The sequence below is a fragment of the Micromys minutus genome, assembly GCF_963924665.1.
Source record: "Micromys minutus genome assembly, chromosome: 8".
NCBI classification, from domain to species: domain Eukaryota; kingdom Metazoa; phylum Chordata; class Mammalia; order Rodentia; family Muridae; genus Micromys; species Micromys minutus.
The window spans coordinates 39224955-39247437 of record NC_137977.1 but is presented as its reverse complement, the minus strand read 5'-3'; the positions used below and the strand labels follow the sequence as shown (position 1 = coordinate 39247437).

General features: G+C 38.8%; 1 protein-coding gene across 2 annotated transcripts in view; it reads right to left on the bottom strand.

Annotated features, from left to right (window-relative positions):
• SNX2 (sorting nexin 2) overlaps window positions 1-19891 on the bottom strand; it is a 36719-nt gene extending 16828 nt beyond the window's left edge. The window contains exons 1-6 of one of the 2 annotated variants that reach the window (XM_080919806.1): window positions 19767-19891; window positions 9749-9866; window positions 5477-5498; window positions 4670-4833; window positions 1508-1574; window positions 1231-1274 (exon numbers count right to left, since the gene is read on the bottom strand). In XM_080919806.1, the coding sequence (XP_080775932.1) occupies window positions 1231-1274; window positions 1508-1574; window positions 4670-4833; window positions 5477-5498; window positions 9749-9772 (321 nt within the window). In that variant the 5' untranslated portion in view covers window positions 9773-9866; window positions 19767-19891. The remainder of the gene's footprint in view (window positions 1-1230; window positions 1275-1507; window positions 1575-4669; window positions 4834-5476; window positions 5499-9748; window positions 9867-19766) is intronic. The other variant, XM_080919805.1, reaches the window with a different exon arrangement.
• Window positions 19892-22483: the final 2592 nt, after the last annotated feature.

The window sequence follows — 22483 nt, the reverse complement described above, 5'->3', positions numbered from 1 at the left end:
ATCTCTACCATACTTTTGCTAATGTTTTTCTTTCCCTTTTAGTTTTCTGAGACAAGGTGTGTATCACACACACACACACACACACACACACACACACACACACGTGTAGCCTAGGTTACCTTTGAACTCACAATCATAAACTACTGATTCTTCAATTTACCCAATGGCCCAGACCTCCATGCAGACCTCACTGAACTCAAACTCACTGCACTTTCCCTGTTAGAGTCCCAGGGACAGCACTTTACTCTTTTGTGCTATATCCAGGTGCTTGAAACAGAACCTGAAGTTATAGTAAGGATTTAATATGGATTTGTTTCATCAACTAACAAAACTTTCTCCACCTCATTCGGTCTCATTCCATCTTGTCCTTCTTCAACTATAAAGTTTTATCATAAATAAATTTCTTCCTTATTCCTTCTATTCACACATTATTGAATCTCATACCTATGTAATTCAAACAACTATTTATTTCCATAACTTTCAAAACTGTTTCCTCACTGTCAAGTACCAATGCCCTCCCCAGTTGTAGTTGTTTGTGTGTCCTAGGCTGCCTTAAAACCTACTATGAACTTCTTTCTGCTCCCCATGCCTCTACCTCCCAAGTGTTGAAATCACAGGTGTGCACCACTTCCTCTGGTTTTTCTGCATATTGGAGAGTGAACCTGGGGCTTCATGCATGTTAGGCAGGCACTCACTCTAACAACTGTGCTATACTCTCAATGTAAAATTAAGATACTATGATTGACTTGCTTTGTTTCAAGACTTAATCCTTAAAAACTGCAGTGGCCTCTCAACTGGAGATCTTGACCAGTACTGGGATCCTCACAATTCACACTGAATTAAGGCAGAGCTGTCCCAGTGAAAATCTAACAGTGTCATGCTTTTGTCCAACCTCTCTAACAGTTCTCCTTCACACTAAGGATGAAATTAAAACTCCTAACATGACTACTCAAAATAACTGAGGCCTGCAGCCAACAAATTCAGCCATGAGTCACATACAGATAAAACTCTAGAAAGTTTAATGCCTTGACTTTGGCCTTTTACACAAGCAAATGTGCCTGAAAGAAGCATCCTGCTCCTCTCTCCCATTCCTACCTCATCACTCACCTTGGATCTACTTTAGCCACACCTGACCCTCAGGTCCAGATTAATTCACTTCCTGCATACTTCTGCTCACATCCTCTCTACTACACAGAGGGGCCAACACTTTATTGAATAAGCAAAGCTTACCTTTGTGGTTACTCTATATGCCATGTAAGCATTCATGCCATCACCTATAAATAAAAAAGCCAAAGAATATCATTAAAATCCAAATGCATGGGTAGAGGTTAGGTTAAGCAGTAGAATGTTTGCCTAGTATGTATAAGACCCTCCATTTAATTAATTACATTAAATGCTTCAAAATAAAATACAAAACAATTAAAAAAGAAACAACACTGTAACCATATACTAAATGGAAAACAATCAAGCTAGTCAAAAAGAAGTGCAAAATACAATAATGACTCACCAACTTTTTCCGGATCTGACACACCAATTTCTATATCAAAAATATCTCCATTTGCTTCTTCTTCAATCTAGAAAAGTGTATTTTGGTGTTAAAAAGTTCCATATATCTTGAAGGTAAACAGCAGCTGTCTATGTGGACTCACGGCCCTCCCAATAGGGAGTGTCTGCCTAGAGGTGCAGCCCTGGCCAGCCATGTCTGAGAGGTCCTGTGCCCTAGGAAAGATCCTACTACTGCCATCTCTCTAAACCAGCATCATTTCTACCTGTGCTCTAAATACTTATCTTACACCCACAAACGGTGAGGTAGAGACTATGGGCACTACATTTGATAATAATAGTTGACATGCCAATGTGGATGGGAGAAACTTCCTACCCTTAAATGAAGAGCTACAGGCAGTCACTGGCTGCTTAGATTTTTTTTTTTTTCTCCTAAGAATGAGCCAACTGACAGGTGACCCAATACCAAGTGGACAGTAGTTGGTCATAAAACACAGTACTCATGTATGAAATTCTCAAAAAATGTAAAATTTAAAAATTTCGATTTATATTACTATCATAATATAAAATAATTTTTACTATTTTTTTCCAGATATACAGACCCTAGTATTTTTATTAGGATCATGTCACAATAATTTAAAAGCAACAGGAACTTTCATATATGCTATGTAAACAAAAAACACTCAAATAATAAAGATCATTTGGAAAACAGAAATATGTCTTAACGTTTCATATGCATAGAAAAACTTTTAAAAAGAAAAAAACACGTATTGTGGATTATTATTATTTTTTTGGCTCAATATGAAATTTTCTGTTCCTCTTGCTTCTACATCCTGTGTGCTGGGCTTATAGATATGCTCCATCAGATACAGCTAATAAGTGGAATCATTAGATTAATACATGCTTTATTGCTTTACTTTTACTCAGCCTCCCTACCCCACCGATCTGTGTGGTCTAGCTGCCTAGCTTGCCGTAGGGGTCCAGTTTCTGCCTCTCTAACACTGGGACTGCAGGGCGTGCCCACGTCTACCATTTTACCCATGAGGGTATCTAAACCCACATGTGGTTATCTACTATGCCATTTTCCCAGTCTCAGCCCCAGAATTTTCACTCCTGAATAACTAGAAAGAATATTACTTGTACTAGTAGGAACTTACTTGTAGAAATTATATCTAAAAGCTACTTTGAAAGAATGATTCTTCTAATTATTTTTTTAAAACACATTTTTCTTGAAGACAAGGTTCTGTAAAACTCAATTTTCAAAATCAGCAAGTGGGAAAAATAACTTGATGGAACTTCAGAAAGGCCCTTTTTAAAACAATTTAAAACAAGCATTTTAGCTGGGAGGTGGTGGCACAAGCCCTTGGGGAAGCAAAGGCAGGTTTTGCTCTCTGAGTTTGAGGCCAGTCTAACCTGGTCTACAGAGTGACTTCTACACAGCCAAGGATAAAAAGAGAAACCCTGTCTCAAACAAAACAAAACCAAGCAAAGAAAAACTACAAAACAAACAAAAAAATTCCAAAAGTTTTATGTACTTTTGCTATAGAAGAGTTTGTAGAAAGGTTAGCTGGGAGTATAATTCAGAGGTAGTATGCCTGTCTAGCACAAGCAAGGCCCTGGGTTCTATTCACAGCACTGAACAAAAGCAAAAAACAAAACAAACAAAGGACAAGAAATCTGAGAGTATTAATTTGCCAAAATGTCAAGGCAATATTACTAATATAATATAAATATATATATATAAATATAATAAAAAGCTATAACAAAAGTATGTTTTCCTACCATCTTTTTGTTCAAAGTCCCTTTTTATAGAGACATTAAGCTAATTGTTTGTACATGTACACTGTGACTCAAAAAAGTGTATGAACCGTTGAGTGGGCAGTTCAATAATTCTCACAAGATGAGCTCATCTTCGTAACCAGAACTCAAAGGAGAAATGCAAGCACTAGTATATCCCCAAAGATCCTGTTACAGCTTGCCTTCCAGTTAGCACCTTTTCACCAGCCAACACAGCTGCTACCTGATATTTAACAGTGTAGACTGCTCACTAACAGTATCTGTTTTCAGTTTGTACCATGGAGTCTTAGTGTGGGTGCTCATTTGTGTCTTACTACTTTCCCTTAGTATTATTTACATGTTTATATATAATCACTATTTAGTTGTGATTATACCGGTTATATATTACTAGTTAAATAATTTTTAAATGTTTTATATTTAAAATAACTTTTATATCATGATTGTTTTATTCTCCAAATGTGCCTTGTTAAAAAACTATTGCTGTTTCTTAATAATCTTATCTTTTATAAATAAAAAGATTATCAGGTCATGAGAATGTACCTTTAATTGATCTGTAGCTCTTTCTTTTAAAAATGAAAGCTTGAGGAAGCTCAAAAAGAAAGATAAACGTTTGGGCTGCACATACAGCTCAGAGGTAAAACAAGCAAACAAAAACCAAAACCACTAGCCACTCCTTAGCACTGTGAAAATAAATCAATGCTAGATAGCAATCTTAAGTTTAATTTATTACATGTGCTATCAAAGAAACTCACAACACCACTTTAAGTACTTACACCCATCACTTGTTCAACATAGGAACCTTCAGAGGTACATACTATTATCACAAGACCACAAACGTCAACAGCGTGATTTAATCATTGAAATCACTGCAAGCACTCTACCACTGAATTACACTCCAGCTTCAAATTCTATGATTTAAGAACCTTAAGTAGTAGAATTCCATGGGGTGGATTATTTAGAGGCTAAGAAAGGAATATTATGAGTTTTAAGCCAATGAGGACACTAAGAATTCCAGGCCAACATGGGTAACAGAGTTAAAAAGATTCTGTCTCAAAAGTAAACCAAAAAGAATGTAAATAAAATGCCAGGTCAGAGCATGTGTGTGCGAGTGTGTGTTAATATCAGGTTCCAGTATGTAACCTTAGCTGGGTTAGAACTCAATTGTAAAACCAAGCTGGCTTCCAACAGAGACCTACCTACCTCTGCCTCCCAAGCACTGAGATTATAGACATGTGCCACCATGCCTTTCTTCTTAGAGTGGTTTTCCCACCTAAGGTATCTCAAAGCCTTTGATTAGGAATAACTAACAAGGTAAGGAATGACAACTACCCTTTAAATTTTAACCTAGAAACATAAATGTTCACCATACCTCTTCCCTGGATCTGTCAAAGATGACTGGAGCAGAAATACTCTTTGATTCGATTCTAGGAGCAATGAGTGTGGTGGGCGTGACAGGAGTGACTGCTGGAGAAGGCTCGGAGGACATGATGGGCTCTCTTTCTGGACTGTCCAAGGATACCTCTTCTGTGGCTTCTAGACATAATTAAACAAGTTAAACAAGGAAATTACAGCATATAGCAGTTCATGAAATATGAAAAAAAGACCTACAAGCAAGTCTCAAAAGGACTATGACTTACAAGTTATCACTACAAAGTGACTTTATATAACTAATTATTTAGTTCTTTATGAAAATTTTACAGCAAACAAACTGTTGATTTTATGAAGAACTGTATTAAGTCAGTTTAACTATCAATACTAGGAGAAAAGCAATGATGTAAATAATTCCATATTCATTCAGTTTTGGACTGGTAATACAATATATACATGGTAACTTACCTTTCAAATATTTTATTCAAACTAATATAATTATTTCATACATATGAAAACAAATGCTATAGCAGAATTCCAATTGGGATTAAAACCTATTACAGAAAACCCACCAAGTTAGTAATCTAAAGCAATTAATTGCCAAAGATTACTGGATATTAGTTGAACATACAAATATGACACAAAGCAAAGAAATGTTTAGATTGTAATTTTAAATGCTCATTCACTTGATATATCTAAAATTAAATATATTTAAAATCAAACCACATCAATAAACTGAAAGTCTACATACTATGTAATATTGTGCTAAATGCAAAAGAAACACAAAGAAATGGAAAAAGAATCATACCTGCCCTCAGGGAGTTTATAATCTAGTTGAGAAAACAAGACATGTGGAATGTTAAATAATAATAAAAGACTTAAGAGAACAATAAAGAATGTTATAAGACATTCAATTGCTATTTGAACGACAGAACAAACACTATAATTTGAGCAGACACAGGAGTCAATATTTCAGGGTGGGGAAAATCAGAAAATCTGTGACTCTGATTTGAGGTGGTTTAAGCAGGAAGAAGTTGGAGAAAAATACCATGCAAATAGAATAACAGCATAAGTAAAGGGGGGTAGTGAAATTTAATCAGTGAGCCAACACAGAATAGTTCTGCTGGCTTGTAGAACTGATGCCAAGAGGAGGAAGGTGGAATTAAGGCAAACAAGGGATCAGACCAATGGTTTTTCAGTCTAAGGTTTCTGGATTCTTGGGATTTTGTGAAAGTAGTAATTATGGTCAATGAGCCACTTTAAGCAGTCAACTTGAAATTATACAGGCTACATATTATCAAACTATTCAGACTGGTTATTTATGTTGACAAGATGGTATAGATCTCTTGTTAATTTTATATTAAAAGAAAAATGATTAAGAACTAAAATCTTCCAAACTATGGTAACAAAAGGGTGGGGGGTGAATAGATGTAAAGACGACATATGACACCAACAGAACAAACTAGAATAGATACCATTTTAGCCTCTGCACACTGATGGCACTTAATACTCTTTTCAAAAAAAAAAGAAGAAAAAAAATTAAATCAGGGACAAAAATGGCTTAGTGAGTACAAGTGCTTTCCATCAAGCCTGACTGAGTTTGATCCTTGGGACCCTCATGGTGGAAAGAGAACTAACTTCTACAAGCTATCCTCTGACCTTCATGCACATGCTGTGTACACACACACCACACACACAGGGGGTGGGGGGGATAGGTGACAGAGGTAATAAGAAAAATTTAAAGAGGTTAAAATAGTCAACAATAACTGTAGCATAATGGTGCCTGCCTTTATTACCAGCACTTGGGAGGCAGAGGCAAGGAGATAGATACCTATCAATTTGAGACCACGTCTACATAGTAAGACCTCCATCTCAAAAACAAAAGGCAAGTCAGTAATATAAGAAAGTAAAATGTAATATATCAAAACTAGGTTTAATGACTAGAATGATGGCTCAATGGTTAAAAGCAGCTCTTCCAGAGGACCCAGGTTCATTTGCCAAAAACCACATGGCAGCTTATAACCATCCGTAATTCCAGGGAATCTAGTGCCTTTTCTATCCTCTACAGGCACTGCATACAGTTGGTGCACAAATATAAATGGAGACAAAACACTCAGACACATTGAAAAAGAAAAAGAAACTGAGGTGTGAGTTTCAGAGGGTCAAAGCATCAATAAGCAGCCGGCCCCCACAAGCCCCGAGGAGGCACTGCTACAGCAACAGACACGCACACAACAGCAAACCAAAGAACTCCACTGGCATCACTTTAAACTCAGTGTTCTCAAGAGGGTTGCAGTTCAGATACATTATAATTCACAACAGAGGCAAAACTACAGCTATGAGGTAATAATGGAATAATTTTATGGTTAGCGGTCACCACAACAGGAGGAATTAGTAAATATATTAAATAGTTGGTCACAGCATTAGAAAGGTTGAGAAACTCTAGTTTAAAGCCAACCAGAGTTTTTCAATGACATTTGACTGTGTTGATGCAGCAAGGTTTTGCTTGCTTGTATTAGTAACTGCTTCAACAGCAAAGGGCTGGCAAGTTTAAGTAAGGTATGATATCCTAAGTGACTAAAATGGAAAGGGAAGAAATCAAACTGACGCTCTGCCTTAAATTCACTTTGTTGTTGTTGGCCTTTTTGTTTTGTTTTGTTGGTTGGTTTTTTGAGACAGGGTTTCGCTGTGGGCATTCCTGGCTGTCTTGGAACTCACTCAAATTCAGAGATCTGCCTGCCTCTGCCTCCTCAGCTGAGATTAAGGGTGTGGATCACCACTGCAGTCCTTGTTGTTTGGTTCTTAGGATCTCATGAATGCTCCAATTCATATTACTGAGGAGCATCTGACCCTGCGGGTGAGTATGGCTATGTCCAGACTTTAAATTGCTGACATGACTTCTTTTTGCTTAAATAAACAACCACAAATACGGAAGGCTCAGATCAAAACAGGTTTAAAAGTTAAGAAAGGTATAGAGCTATAACTTGAGTGAAATACACATTGATTTTGCCCACAGTCAGGCGTCCTTTAATATGTAACAAATGGAGCTAGAGAAATGGCTCAGTGGTTAAGAGCACTGTCTGCTCTTCCAGAGGTCCTGAGTTCAATGGAATAGGATGCCCTCTTCTGGTGTATCTGAAAACAGGTACAACACACTCATATACATAAATAAATAAATCTTTAAAAGAATGTAACAACTGGAGAAGGGTTAGACCGTTGAACTCATTTGGTGAACATCTTATAGATAACCTAACATGTCACAGCTAATTGTTTTCCATGTGCTGCTGACTGAGTGACCTGCACTATACAAACGATATAACTTATCTAAAACACACCAATACACACAATATATTCTGGTTTATGACTTTGAAATCACTATGGCTATGCAGCTTGAGCTAGATCTGTATTCTATGCACCAAAGATGTCATTACTACTAGACAACAAGTTTCATCATCCTGATAGCATATGTTGTTATACTTAGAGATTCCTAGCATCACACGCTTCCATAGGAAAAGAGGTAGATCTAATTAAATGCATTATAAATATGAGCCAAGTGTAATATTACTTATACAAACATGTCTTAGATCACCTAAAGTCATCATAAAACTCAGTTAGGTTAACATGTACAGCATAAAAATAATTTTATTTAAAATTGTTGTATGCTTATGAACGTATGTATGTATGAATGATATATGTACGGCAGTGCAGGAATAATGCCCCAGTGTGCATGTATAGGTCAGAGGACAATTTTAGCAGTCAGTTCTCTCCCTTCCTTGGGGGCTCACTGGATCAAACCCAAGCACAGTCAAGGTTATACAAAAAGAGCTTCACCCATTGATTCCTTCTTGCCAGTACTAAATTGTTTGAGCTTAAAAAACAAAACAAAACAAAACAAACAAACAAACAAACAAAAGAACCAAAAAACCTGACAATATACTGTTCTTTCATTATTTTCTTCCTTCCTTTCTTTGACATATGGTCTTGCTATATATCCCTGATCTGTTAGTCATTATATAGCACAGGCTAGCCTCACCTCCTAAACAATATTCTGCCACAGGTTCTCAAACTAGAAATTATATAGACTTTTGTATGAAGAACTGTAACTTCAAGCATACTTGTACATTTAAATATGGATTACTAAAAAGTTGAAAGCATTAATAACTCAATATTATAAATTAGTTTACAGAGTTTAATACAAATTATCTAAATACAAAGTTATCTACTATTTTAATTCTGTGTCAATATTAAAATTTTAATTATGTATCAATTTAAAATTTAAATTTTGCTTTTTAATAATAAAATATTAGCTTATATTCTAATTTAATTTTAAGACATAAGTGTTTAGAAGAACCAAGCATTTTTTAAGCTAGAATGAACTACACCAAATTCTATCCTATATCCAAAACAAATTCAACCATCAACTTACCTAACAGCAAACCTATAATGTAGAATAATTCATATGTGTGTGTGTGTGTGTGTGTGTGTGTGTGTGTGTGTGTGTGTTTTGTGCCACTAGAGGCCAGAAGAAGGCATCAGATATCCTTAAACTGGAGTTAACTTACAGCGGTGGGCCACCATGTGGATGCTAGTAATCAAACCCGGGTCCTCTGCCAGAGCTGCTTTGTCATCTCTCTAGCTCCCATAGTGAATCTTAGTTCATACATTGGTTTTGCTTTGTGACAACTTGTAACAACAATAACAAAAAGAACACAATCACTGCACCACCCAAGGCATGGTCAGTATCATGTACCTACTCTCAAATGCTTAAAATTAGGGGTATTTTTGCTTCTTCCACTGTTCTGTGTGCATTTCCTACAGAATGACATAGCTAAACAGCTATCCTGCTAAGTTTCTCACCCAATAAGCTGGGACTGACCCTGAACTCAGCAATCCTCATGCCTTCATCTCCCAAATGCTAAGATCACAGGAATCAATTATGTTCACATTCATGTCTGTAACTCTCTAAGGTGTTACAGAGTTCCTATAAAGATACAGGTTTCACTTGCCTTACAGAGTATTTTCTAATAGCATGTGTATTATAATTGGCTACTACTATAAAAAATCAAGGTGTGACAATTACCTGCGAAAAGATCTTCTCTGTCATCGTCTAGGACAACTTCTACAGGTTTGGAGCCATTGGAATTTGCACTAATATCTTCTGCAGGAAGACTGGCTGGTTCGGGAGATGATGGACTTGACTGTTAAAAGAACAATAGTGGACAATGGATTGGCATGCTTATTTGATTTTCACTGTGTCTCTAGCTAAAGAAATACAACATTCTCTTGTTAGAGAGGAAAAGAACAGCTATTTACATTTAGAGAAGGCTGAAATACACTTCAATACATCCTCTTTGCTCAACAATCACTTAAGTATATTATCCCTTTTATAAGCACTAACATAACTTAGTTATTAACAAAACCACATGAGTTCCAGGACAACCAGGGCTACACAAAGAAACCCTTTCTCAGAAAAAAATAAATAAAAATAAATAAATAAATAAATGCTAAATAAAAGTTAAATAAAGAAAAAGAAAGCCAGTCATGTGAGGTACGGCAATCATATCATCTAATTCTGGGGAAGCTAAGATAGGAGGATACTAGATTCAAGGTAGCCCAGACTACATAGCTAGACTGGGGTAGGGGTGGGAGTTAAAAAGAAAGAAAACCAAGGCCTCAATGTAACTCAGCATTTAGCGGATTCTGGACATGATAATCCAAACAAAAATAATGAAAGTGGAGCCAGGCATAGTAACAAATTTCTGAGAGTGTAGCACAAGAGGTGAGACTGGAGCCAAATGATCACAAGCTTAAGGCCACTTGGACACAAGGCAAGACCTTATTTTTATTTATTTACACTGCCATAACTATATATGATGCACTGTAATAACAGCTCCCTTCCCCTTGAATGCTGAGTAGGAAAAAAGCATTAAAAATATAAACACACACACGCACACATGCACATACATAGACACACACACATGCTCAAGTGCTCTCACATGGGGTGGGGCGGAATGCGATTCTACTCATTCAAACTCCAGAATAGGGAAATATATATAGATAGATTAGTTGCTATGTTGTTAAAGTTAGAAGCTGAGAAAATAGGACAACATTTAAAGGTACAAGATCCTTTCTAAAATAATGAAACTGTTCTAAAACTGACTGTGGTAATACACATATCTCACTATACTAAAACAACTCAAATGTACACACAAATGGGTTAGCTGTACTTTAACAATGCTGTTTAGAAAAACAGGTAGTCAAACTTTACGGCTCATGCTTGCAATGCAAGCACTTAGGAGGCAAGAGAACTGCTGAGAGTCCATGGTCAGCCTAGGCTACATAAGTGAGACCTTTCTCAAAAAAAAAAAAAAAAAAAAAGACAGCTCAATGGGTAGTATACAGACAACCAACCCCCATAAACTACACACACACACACACACACACACACACACACACACACACACACACACACACAGAGAGAGAGAGAGAGAGAGAGAGAGAGAGAGAGAGAGAGAGAGAGAGAGAAATTGTAAATAAACAAATCAGGACTTCCAGGTGAGTTAGAAGATTAGAAGTTCCATTAATGTGATGGTAAAAGAAAACCTCAACACCATACAATAATATCTATTATTACTGCAAGAGACAACTGCTATAAAGAGTTTATTAAGCCAGGTACAATCTTTGTAAAAGCAGGCAGAAGTGGCTGTGACCATTGTCCAAAAATCCAATACAGCTCTCAAAAGTCAGTGGCAACCATGATGGGCGTGTCCCCCTACTGTCACCACAGTAACAGCTAGAGATTTACGATCAGTCTTATGAAGTCCATGGCTAATCTGTGTGCCCTCCCCGCCCGCCCCCCCAATATATGTGTATAAAATTTTAAGAAAGAAACAGGCACACTGAATTGCAAAAAAAGGGAAAAAAAGGATCCATATTATTTACTGCCTTCAAGAAATGTGTCTTACCATCAAAGATAGAGGGAATCTTTGGGGTGAAAGGATGGATAAAGGTATTACAAGCAAAAGGAACTGAAAAGTAAGCAGATGTCACTGTTCTATCTGACAAAAGAGTATGAACCCAACTAGTCCAAAGAGATAAAGAAAAACACTTAAATCAAGAATACAACTTTAAATAAATATGCACAGAGCAGATTCAGAGATTAACTCCAACTTAGTAAGTGAATGACGTCAATGTCTTATCCTTACCAATTAACAGGTCAGCCAGACAAAAACATCTGTGTTTAATGACAGCATAGCTCAAATGGAACTAACAAGCATCTAATAACATTCCACCCAAACACTGAATATACTTTCTTCTCAACAGCCCATGGAACCGTCTCTAAAACAAAAGGGCACATGTCCTAACAAATACAGAAAAACAATTTCTTGTCTTCCAAGATAAGAATGAAATAAAAACAGAAATCAACAGCTATAAAACTCAATATGGGAATTGAACAACACACTATCAAATGATGGGTGGGTCGTCAAAAAATATCAAAAGATAGGCTAAGACCAAGGCTCAATTGGGCAAGTACTTCCTACCAGGTAGGAAGACCTGGATTTTAAGACCTATCACATAAACTGGATGTGGTGACATAAACCTGTAATCCCAACACTGTAGAGGAAGAAGCAAGAGGAATACAAATTCAAGGTCATTTTAGCCACCTAGCAAATTTGCGAGACTCTATCTCAGTCTACCACTCCCAACGCTCATCCCCTGCCCATCCCCCTACCTACCCCCACCAAAAAACATTCCTAAAGATCGAATGAAAATTCAGCATGTTAAAGATCTACAGTACAAAAAAAGCAATCCTAAGAGGAGTTTACAGCTACAAGCATCTGCATTATAAAATCATTGGGTAGGTACAATGCCTCAGCAGGCACGCACACCTGCATATATAATGCTGGAAGCAGGAAGAGGATTTCCCAGTTGTTCTCTGACCACATGTGTACACAAACAATTTTGCTTTAAACATAAAAATCAAGGCTCTAGAGATGACTAAGAGCACTTGCTGCTCTTGCAGAGAACCTGGACTCAGTTCCCAGCACCCACATTCACAACTACCTATAACTCCACTTCCAGAAAATCAAACCATCTTTTTTGGCCTCTGGGCACCAAGCCTGAATGTGGTATGCAGACATATATGCAAGCAAAACATCCATACAATATTTTTAATTAAACAGTAATTAAAAAAAAAACAAAACAAAAACTAAGACCCATATATTTCCTGCCAAGAAATGTGCTTCACCATCAAAAACAAATGAAACTTCAGAGTGAAAGCATGGGGAAAACTTTCTTATTTCAAGGAAAGAAACATAAGAAGTAAATGTGTCCTTCTATTAATACCTGGCAAAACGAACTTTAGAGCAAAAGATAAAGCCATTTTATAGTCAGAAGGGAGCAGCAATCCACCAAGAATTTTCAATTTAACACAGAACATAGGTGCAACCAGTTCATACAACAAATATTACTAGATATAAGATCAAATTCACCCCAAAACAATAATGGTGACTTTAACACATTATTCTCACCAATAAAACAGATCATTCTATCAAAACAAACAAATGTGGAAGGGGAGAACCAAGTCCACAAAGTTATTCACTTACCTCTACACATGCACCATAGCATGTTTAACTATACACACCATGATGTGCGTGCGTGTATGTGCACATCAGAGGCAGAAAGACAGACAGACAGATAGACACACACTCACAGAGACAGAGTACATTTAAAAAGTAAATATAAAGCTGGGCAGTGGTGGCATACGCCTTTATTCCTAGCACTCAGGAGGCAGAAGCAGGCTGATCTCCTGAGTTCAAGGTCAGCCTGTTATACAGAGTAAAGTCCAGGAGAGCAAGGGACACAGAGAAATCCTATCTCAAAAAAAAAACAACAAATACAATATTTATGTATTATAAATACATAAACAAATACATAAATACATAATCAATCCAGGTTAAGTGATATCACAGATCAAGGGGCCTGAAAAATAGAACATTTCATTAAAATATCACAGAACTCATGTTCTTCTCAGTAGCCCATGTAACTTTCTCTAAAATAGACCCTATTAGGACAAAGAGGGAAAACTGAAATAACTTTTTACTGTTTCCAATCTGGCCACAATGTAACAAAGGCAGAAATCAACAGCAAGAGAACTATAGAAAAATGCATATACTCATGGGAATTAAGCAACACCCAACTGGATGATAAATAAAAATAAGGAAATAAAAGAAGGATTTTTTTTTTAATTCCTAGAATTGAATGTAAACGAAGAGAACATCTCAAAACCCATGAAATATAATGAAAGCAGTCCTCAGAGGAAAGTTCTTAACTATCAGCATTTATATTTAAAAACAAACAAACAAAAGAAAACCCAAAAAAACTAGAGGGCCCTCACATAACCTCTGTACTCTGGAAAAACAAGAACAAGCAAACCCAAAGTCAGTGGATTATAATAACTAAAATCAGCAAATAAATGACACAGAAAAAATTTTAAATACAAAAAATAAAACAATAAATGAAGAGTTGATTCTTTAAAAAGAATTCTAAGATTACCAAATATTTAGTCAAACTAAAAGAACCAGAGAAAAACAAAATTAATAAAATTAGAGATGAAAAGGTATCGATTACAACAAAAACCAATGAAAGTCAGAAAATCTGGGCTGATGAGATGACTCAGCAGCTAAGGGACTCTTAGCCAAGCCAACAACCTACCTAATGAAAGCTCAGGACCTACATAATAATAGATCTGACTGCTTCACATGCACTGTACGTAACACATACCCCCAACCCCCAATACAGTGGGAAAAAAAGTCATAAAAGCATAAGGCTATATACAAAGAATGTATATTGGGGGCTAAAGAGAAGGCTAGGCAAATAAGGACACACTTGTCCTTCCAGGACTCATGTCTGGTGGCTTCCAAGGCCTTTAACTTTATGTCTAAAAGATTTCATGTTCTCTCCTGGCCTTAACAGCATTCACTCAAACACAGATACACATAAAAATAAATCCTTTTAAAATTAGAATATGTAAATCTCTATGTTAAAAACTTAAATAACTTATATTCCACTAAATTTGAAAATCAAAAGAAAATTAATTTGTAAATGCATATGACTTACTGAAGTTAAACTAAGAGATAAATGACATAACCAGGTCTGAAAGAAGCAGGATTTAAACAGTAACACATATCTTCTAACTATAAGAAATCCAGCCCCGGATATGTTCACTACATAGTTCTACCAAATTTTCAAGAAGAATCAGCAATCGTTATTCTCAAAGTATTCCATAAAGTAAAAAAAAATGCTCCACACTCTCATGACTCCAGTGTTATGCTGATGACATAACCAGATAAATACACAACAGAAAAAGAAAATTACACACCAGACACAAAAATTCTTGATAAAATACTTGCAAACCAAATTCAGTCTCATTAAAAAGGTAACCTAGGGACCAGAGAGATAACACAGTTTATGAATGAGCATTTGTTGTTCTTGCAGGTTTCACCAGGACCCACATGGTGGCCCAAAAACTATCCGTAATTCTAGTTACTTCAGATGCCTTCTGAGCACTGAAGTCATCAGCCACAGAGTATACATACATAAATGCTGGCCAAAAACAAATAATCTCAAAACTCATACATAGAAAATAAACTTTAAAAATAATAATAATAATTCAGGCTAGAGAGGTGGCTCAGTGGCAAAGAGTACTTACTGCTCTTTCTAAAGAACCAGGTTCAATTCCCAGCACCCACATGATGGCTCACAACTGTCTCTAACTCCAGTTCCAGGGAATCCAACACCCTCTTCTGGCCTCCCTGAATGTATGTATACTGCCTGCATGCATACATGTACACAGACATGTACACAAGTAATTACTGTGGTTCGCCCCCCCCCAAAACAGTAATTCGTCAAGTTGGCTTCATTTCAGATATAGGGATAGTTCAACATACAATTCAGTAAATGTTATGTATCACACAAATGGACTAAAGAAAAACCACATGATCATCTTAACAGATGAAGAAAAAAGGCTTTGGACAAAATCCTCCATGATAAAAGCCCAAAGAGATTAACAATAGAAAAACAAAACAAAACAAAACATATCACAACATAATACAAGCTACGTATAACAAGTCTATAGCCAATATCACACAAAATGGGGAGAAAGAAATTCATAGCATTTCTGTTAATATCAGGAACAAGAACATCCACTCTACTATTCCTGTTCCATATAGTGCTTCAAGTTTTGGCCGGAGCAGTAAGTCAAGAATGAACAAAAGGAATACAAATAGCAAACAAGTCAAGTTATATTTACTTGAAGATGATACAATTTTATTTAATAAACCCCAAAGACTCCACCAAAAATGTTTGGATCTGATAAACACTTCCAGCAATGTGCCAGGAGAAACCGACATACAAAGATCAGTAATTTTCTTATTTACTAATAACAATGGACATGCTAAGCAGGAAATCAGGAAACAAAACAATTCCATCACAATTCTCTAAAACCTAACCAAGAAGGTAACTCACAGATCAACAGAATTATTATTATGAACAGATTAAATGCAATCCCTAACAAAACTCCAGAAACATTCTTCACAGAAATATACAGAACACTAAGATTCATATGGAAGCACCAACAAAGGAAAGGAAAGAGGGGATGCTGTTTCAAGTTATACTACACAACATGGCACCAGCACATTCACAATGCAATAAAAACAGAGGCCCAAGCTATAAATCCATGTAATCGCAGCCCAGCCATCTGATTTTTAAATATTTTTAATTTATATTTATTGAGGAGATGAGAGGCACATGCATACCATAGCCCAAACAAGGGGTCAGAGAACAACACGTGACAAATTAGTTTCCTCCTTAGGAATTAACTGTAGTTGCCAGGCTTGATGACACGTATCTCTTTATATTAAGCCATCTTACCAGCACCCAGTCACCAGCTTTTCAACAAAGATGTACAAATATACAGAACTGAAAAGGGACTATCTTCAACAAATGGAACTTGGAAAACTGGCTGTCTATGTGGATATCTATTTCTCACCTTATACAAAAACCAACTCTGAATACATTAAAGACCCTGAAGCTATACAACTGTTAGAGGGAAAACTGGGGAAATGCTGGCAAAGCAAAGACTTTCTGAAAAGGAACCCACTAATTCAGAAAACAATACTAACAACTCACCAAGAGAGTTCAGGAAATTAAAAAAACTTCTGTATAGCAATTAAAATATACTGAGTGAAGAGACAGGCTACAGAACAGGGGGGGAAATCTTTATACACCAGACAAAGGATAAATATCCAGTATAAAAAACTCAAAAAAAAAAAAAAAAAAAAAAAAGAAAAAGAAACCAAACATTCCAATCAATAAATAGGCTAACAGGCCAGGCAAGGTGGTGCATACCTTCATTCCCAGCACTCAGGAGGCAGAGGCAGGAGGATCTCTATGAGTTTGAGGCCAGCCCCCTCCTCCACCACAAATATATTTCCAGGTCAGCTACACAGTGAGAGCCTGTCTCTAAATAAATAATAAATAGGACTCTACGGTGTCCCACAGAAACAGAATATGTACAACAATAAAGCCCCTGAGTAAATTTTATCTATAGTCAGAAGCACTGATCTGGGGCCAGTAATGTCACTTTCCTAGTACTAGTGGTACTAGGAAAAGTACCACTCTACAACCAGGAGTGGTGTTACAGTTTCTTTGTTTTGTTGTCTCTGGGCAGCCTGGCGTCCTAGAGCTCTCTGTAGAGCAGGCTGGGGTCAAACTCAAGAAAGAGGTCCACCTGCTTCTTTGTCTGAATGCTGGAACTCAAGTCATGTGCCACCACCATGTGGCTATTGTAGAACATGTTTGAAATGCTAACCCTCTGGCTCCATGTCAATCTAGGCTACAAAGAGAGATCTGGTCTCAAAAGAAAGAAAGCGTTTGTTGACCATAGAGAATCCATCCAGGTGCAGGCATGTGTGCAGGAATAATCGATTCTTCTGCACCAAAATGTAAGAAGCATCATGTAAATGAGGAGTGAACCAACAGGACAGCATCCTGCATAGATCACCCCAAACATTTGGGGGGGGGGTGGAGGGGGTATGCTAACTTGAAACTTTTAAAACTGAATCTAAAACCCTGAGTCACACCACTTTCTTAAAATGAATTCCTGAGATAAGGATTTTAGATCAACAATCAATTAACAACTTTATTTACAATTTTCACAGTATATTAGCCAAGATATGTTTAATCATAATAAAACTTTGCAGACTTGCTCTGATACAGACTATAGTTCTTTTTATTCTAGTATTGTGACTAGACAAGACAATTTAGGTTTTAGGATTCTGCAGACATGTTCAACACATGTTAAATGACATATATCAAGCACCATGAAGACACTAACTCCTCCTATCTAGAAAAGATATATTCTGCAAAGTAATTTTAACTAATTTTACGAGATGATGGTTTTGACAATTAAACCAGTATTAGCTATATTAAAACACAATTATCCAAGATTTTGTTTAGTACATATCAGGAATCAAGGCATTATCAGAGGAATGTATATTATATTGGAAAGTGGGCGTTGGCTTCAGCACTACAGACAAAATTAATAGAATGTGATCAGTGTTGAATGGTTACTGAAGTTTTCAGTTTCTGGTCACCGAAATTCAGATAATGGGTACTTTACTGCTAATTCCATTTGATTTGGTGCAGACCTGAACTGGCCAACAAAGCTAATACTAAAGCACGTTATAAGAAAGTAGGGGGCAGGGCTGGAGATATGGCTCAGCGGCTAAGAGCACTGACTGCTCTTCCAGAGCCATGAGTTCAATTCCCAGCAGCCACAACCATCTGTAACGGGATGTGATGCACTCTTCTGGTCTGTGTCTGACAGCTACAGTGTACTCATATAAATAAAGTAGAGGGCAGGTGAGATGGTTAAACTAGTAAAGGGATTGCCTACCAAGTCTGACAAAGGTGTAAACAGAGAACCAGCTCCCAAAGGTTGTCCTTTGATTTTCACAAGCAAGTGCTAGTGTGTGCACAGGACACACACAAAATACACCTAATTAAAAAAACAAAAACCTACAGCTGAGGTAAACAATCTTCTGAGAAAAGTATTTACATGCTTAAAAAATTTTCTGGTGTGTGTGCTCTCATTCGATGTAAAGCAATTCAAACGTGACCAGAAAAAGGCGGGCCACTACAGCCAAACTCAGTATTTCCTTTGACAAAAACAGGAACACTCAGCTTCAGAGATCGCTGACCATGCGAAAAAAGAGGAAAAAGGAGTGGAGATCTGTTTCTATTTCTCCCCTGGTAATTAAAAACCAGTTTCCTGGACTACTCCGCCCTTCGAGTTCGTACTTTTCAAACATTACAGCCTCTAAAAAGTCTAAAACCCAAGCATTGGCTCACGTCGGCTAATCTGAGCACTTGGAAAGGGGAGTGAGGCAAGAAGATCAAAGGTTCAAAGCCATCCTCAGCTACACAGTGAGTTCGAATCCAGCCTGCGCCTCACGAGATCCTGCCCAAGCCCACCAACTCAAATGCATTTACCTACTCAAAACCAAGAGAACTAACAATCCATGAAGGGCACTGACAGGGAAAAGCGCACTCAGATTTCCCTGCGGACCCTCAGCCCCTGAGAGTTCACTTCACGACTTCCTGGCTCTCCCATGGCAGGGCACACCCTCCGGTGGGCAGAGGAACAAGCCCCCTCCCCCCCACCCCCGCTGCTGAAATCCCAGGGGAGTAAAGGTGTCCCGGGGAACCTGAGACAAGCCGTCCTCCTGCCTGGAGGAAGAGGCGCGAATGGCACGGAAGGCCCGAGAGCCCACAAGCACGGCTAGGTTCCGTCGTGGGTCCTGGCCCCTTGGAGATGAGGTCGGCGGCCAGGCCCGCAGGCTGCTGTCCGGAGGCCCGGTCGCCCAGGCCGACCTCAGACCCTTTGACAGCCACTTGAGGTGCAGCCGGCGTCACAGGTGTCACCGGACCTGGCCTGGCCAAACCCGGGGGTGGGAAGGGACAAGTCGCGGTGGGGGAGAGGCGGCCAGACGAAAGGCTAGACGCGCGGCGGGGCCTCCTCGCCGGGGCCGTCTCACCTCAAGTGTGGAGACAGTGCTGGTGAACAGGTCCTCTCCGTCCTCCAGCTCCTCAAAGTCGGTGGGCTTCACGTCCCCCAGCGGAGGAGGTTCCCTCTCAGCCGCCATCTTCGCTGGCCTAGACGTCTGCAAGAGCCGGGCCTCGCGGACCTGTCACGTGAGCACGCAAGGCAGGGCTGGCGCGCCGGCCCGCTGGCTGGCCCGCCTCCTGGCCCGCCCCCCGGACCCGCCCCTCGAGGCCCCGCCCCGGGCAGCCTTCCGGGCTCGAGGCCCCGCCCCCGACTGAGGCTGTGCTGGCTCTCGAGCTCCGAGCTGGCCCCGCCCCTTCGCCCCTCCTCCAGCTTCCAGGACTGGGTTTTGGCGTCCTTACCTGCACGCTGAGCAGACTTAAAAGTACAAAAATCTTATACTTGTTAGTACAGGACTAGGAAATAGAAGGGCTTGGACGCCAGTCTTTGAGCTTGGACGCCAGTCTTTGTGCTTGGACTGAACACAGATTCAGGGCAAGAATCACACTAAATGTTGCCAAGAGTGCTCTAAAAGAACCTTCTGACACAATCCAAGTGTTCTCTTCCTGTACTGTTCAATACAGTAGACAAATGCACGGGACTCCTGGGCGCTTGAAATGTGGCCTGTGTGAGGCACTGAGCTGCTTTATTTAATTTCAGTAAGGCTGAAGTTTGAGGGTCAACCACCTGCATAGCATGCTTACGTTTCTGAGTCTGAGCTCCAGCAATGGGGCTTGCTTTGTCTGGCTTATGCCCTGTGGTTGTTTAAATGCAGACATTCTCCATAGTCTCATAGGGACTCGAACTTGGACCTCTGTAAAAGAAACAAGTGCTTTTAATTATTGAGCCACCTCTCTAGCTAAATATATATTTGTTTCCAGAACTCAAAGCCAGGCATGGTGGTGCATGCTTTTAATCCTAGCACTCAGGTAGCAGAGGCAGGCGGCTCTCTGAGCATGAGGCCAACCTGGCCTACAGAGTGAGTTCTAGGAGAGCTACAGCTACTACATATAGAAACACTGTCTCAAAAAAATCAATATCAATCAATCAATAAAACTTTTCTTTTTCTTTCATAGTTAGGGATTACCACATGATCACTTTCTGGCCAGCCCATTTCCTGTACACAAAGTGGTATTAAATAAAATTTCCAGGAAAGCACCCCTCAAATTGAGCTCCCATACTAGAATAGACCAAGCCAAAGCTCAAAATGGAGAGCAGGCAATACAATTCAGGGCTGGAGCTTTTGCCTTGGATGTCAAGGCCCTGGGTTGGGTTGTTGGTAGGAATTCTGGAGAGTCCTGTCATGGTAACATATGTTTCCAGGGAAATTGAACACTTCTTTAAGATTCTAATCCTCATTAATAAAAGGATTAAAGAACAGACTCACAAGATAGCTCCAGGACAGTTTCATTTAGACTTAAAAAAAAAAAATGTACAGGCAGGCAAGCTGTAACTTTTAGCAACTGCCTGTAGGAGGGAGATGGAGAGAGAAAAGGAAAGGAGACGAGAAGGGAGGGGAGGGAAGGAAAGGGAAGGTGAGGGAAGGGAAGGGAAGGGGAGGGGAGGGGAGGGGAGGGAAGGGAAGGGAAGGGGAGGGAAGGGAAGATCTTTTTGATTTAGGCATAATAAGTAGCCACATGGCAAACAAAGGTAGGGGCTGGAGCTATAGCTTCAGAGAAATAGTGAAAAATCCCAAAGTACCAGAGGAGGCATATTGGACGCTGATGAACATCAAAAAGAAAAAAACATCAGAAAAGAAGAAAAAGCCTTTAAGTATGCATTTAGCATCAGACCAACTTAACACAGCCTGTTGCTGGCTCGGTGGTAACTGCACAGAGGGCTGAGAAGTCTGGGAAAGAAAAGTACAGTATCTTGTTAAAGAAATAGTTATTCCCCCCATTTCTCTGAATTAGGTGAATCCACTTTCCAGAAAGATGGTCTTTTCAGCCAACGGACTGAGAGTTAACTGGGTTAGCTGTGTTCTAGGAATCTTGAAACATACAGTCTCTACCCAGGCCAACTGTAGATTCCTTTCCCCAGATCAACCTAACCCTGGCCTTAGCATCTGTAATGTTATCTCCAGCACAACAAACAAATCACACTAAATCAAAGGTAGAGTTGCTCATACCAACTTGGCCTAAATGTAAACCAAACCATTTAACTGGGTGTTCAAAAGATTAGTGAGAGAGTAAACAGTCCCATTCCCAAACAAGGGTCTCTGCCTCGAAGCTAATGCACAAGGAAAAGGAAGAGCTGAAAAAGGTTAACATTGGCCAATCCATAAATTTTCTGTTCCATCAGTACCGACTTAGAAATGATTTGCTTTTTGGTTTCCTTACTAGGAATAAGGAGTAAAGGGACCCCACTTTATAGGCAGCTGGTTGGGATTACTAGGAAAAACAAAAAGTATATGCTGGCAAAGCTGGTAGTCAACTTCTGACAGCACCGAAGTTTTACAGTGAACTCTGCACAGTCAGTGAGCTCAGGAGCTTAAATCTGAATCCATCTGGACTCATCAAGATGTCAGCTAACTACCAGATACCGTTCTCCCCACTTCCTGCCTCTTCTTCCCACCCTCACACTGCTTTGTGGGACATTTTTTTTTTTGGCAGTTATTTTCTGAGTTTGCTTTCTTCCCACCTGGGTTCATGGCCAATTAGAATTCTCCATATAATTCAAAATAGCTACAGGGTTCATCCCAATTCCTTG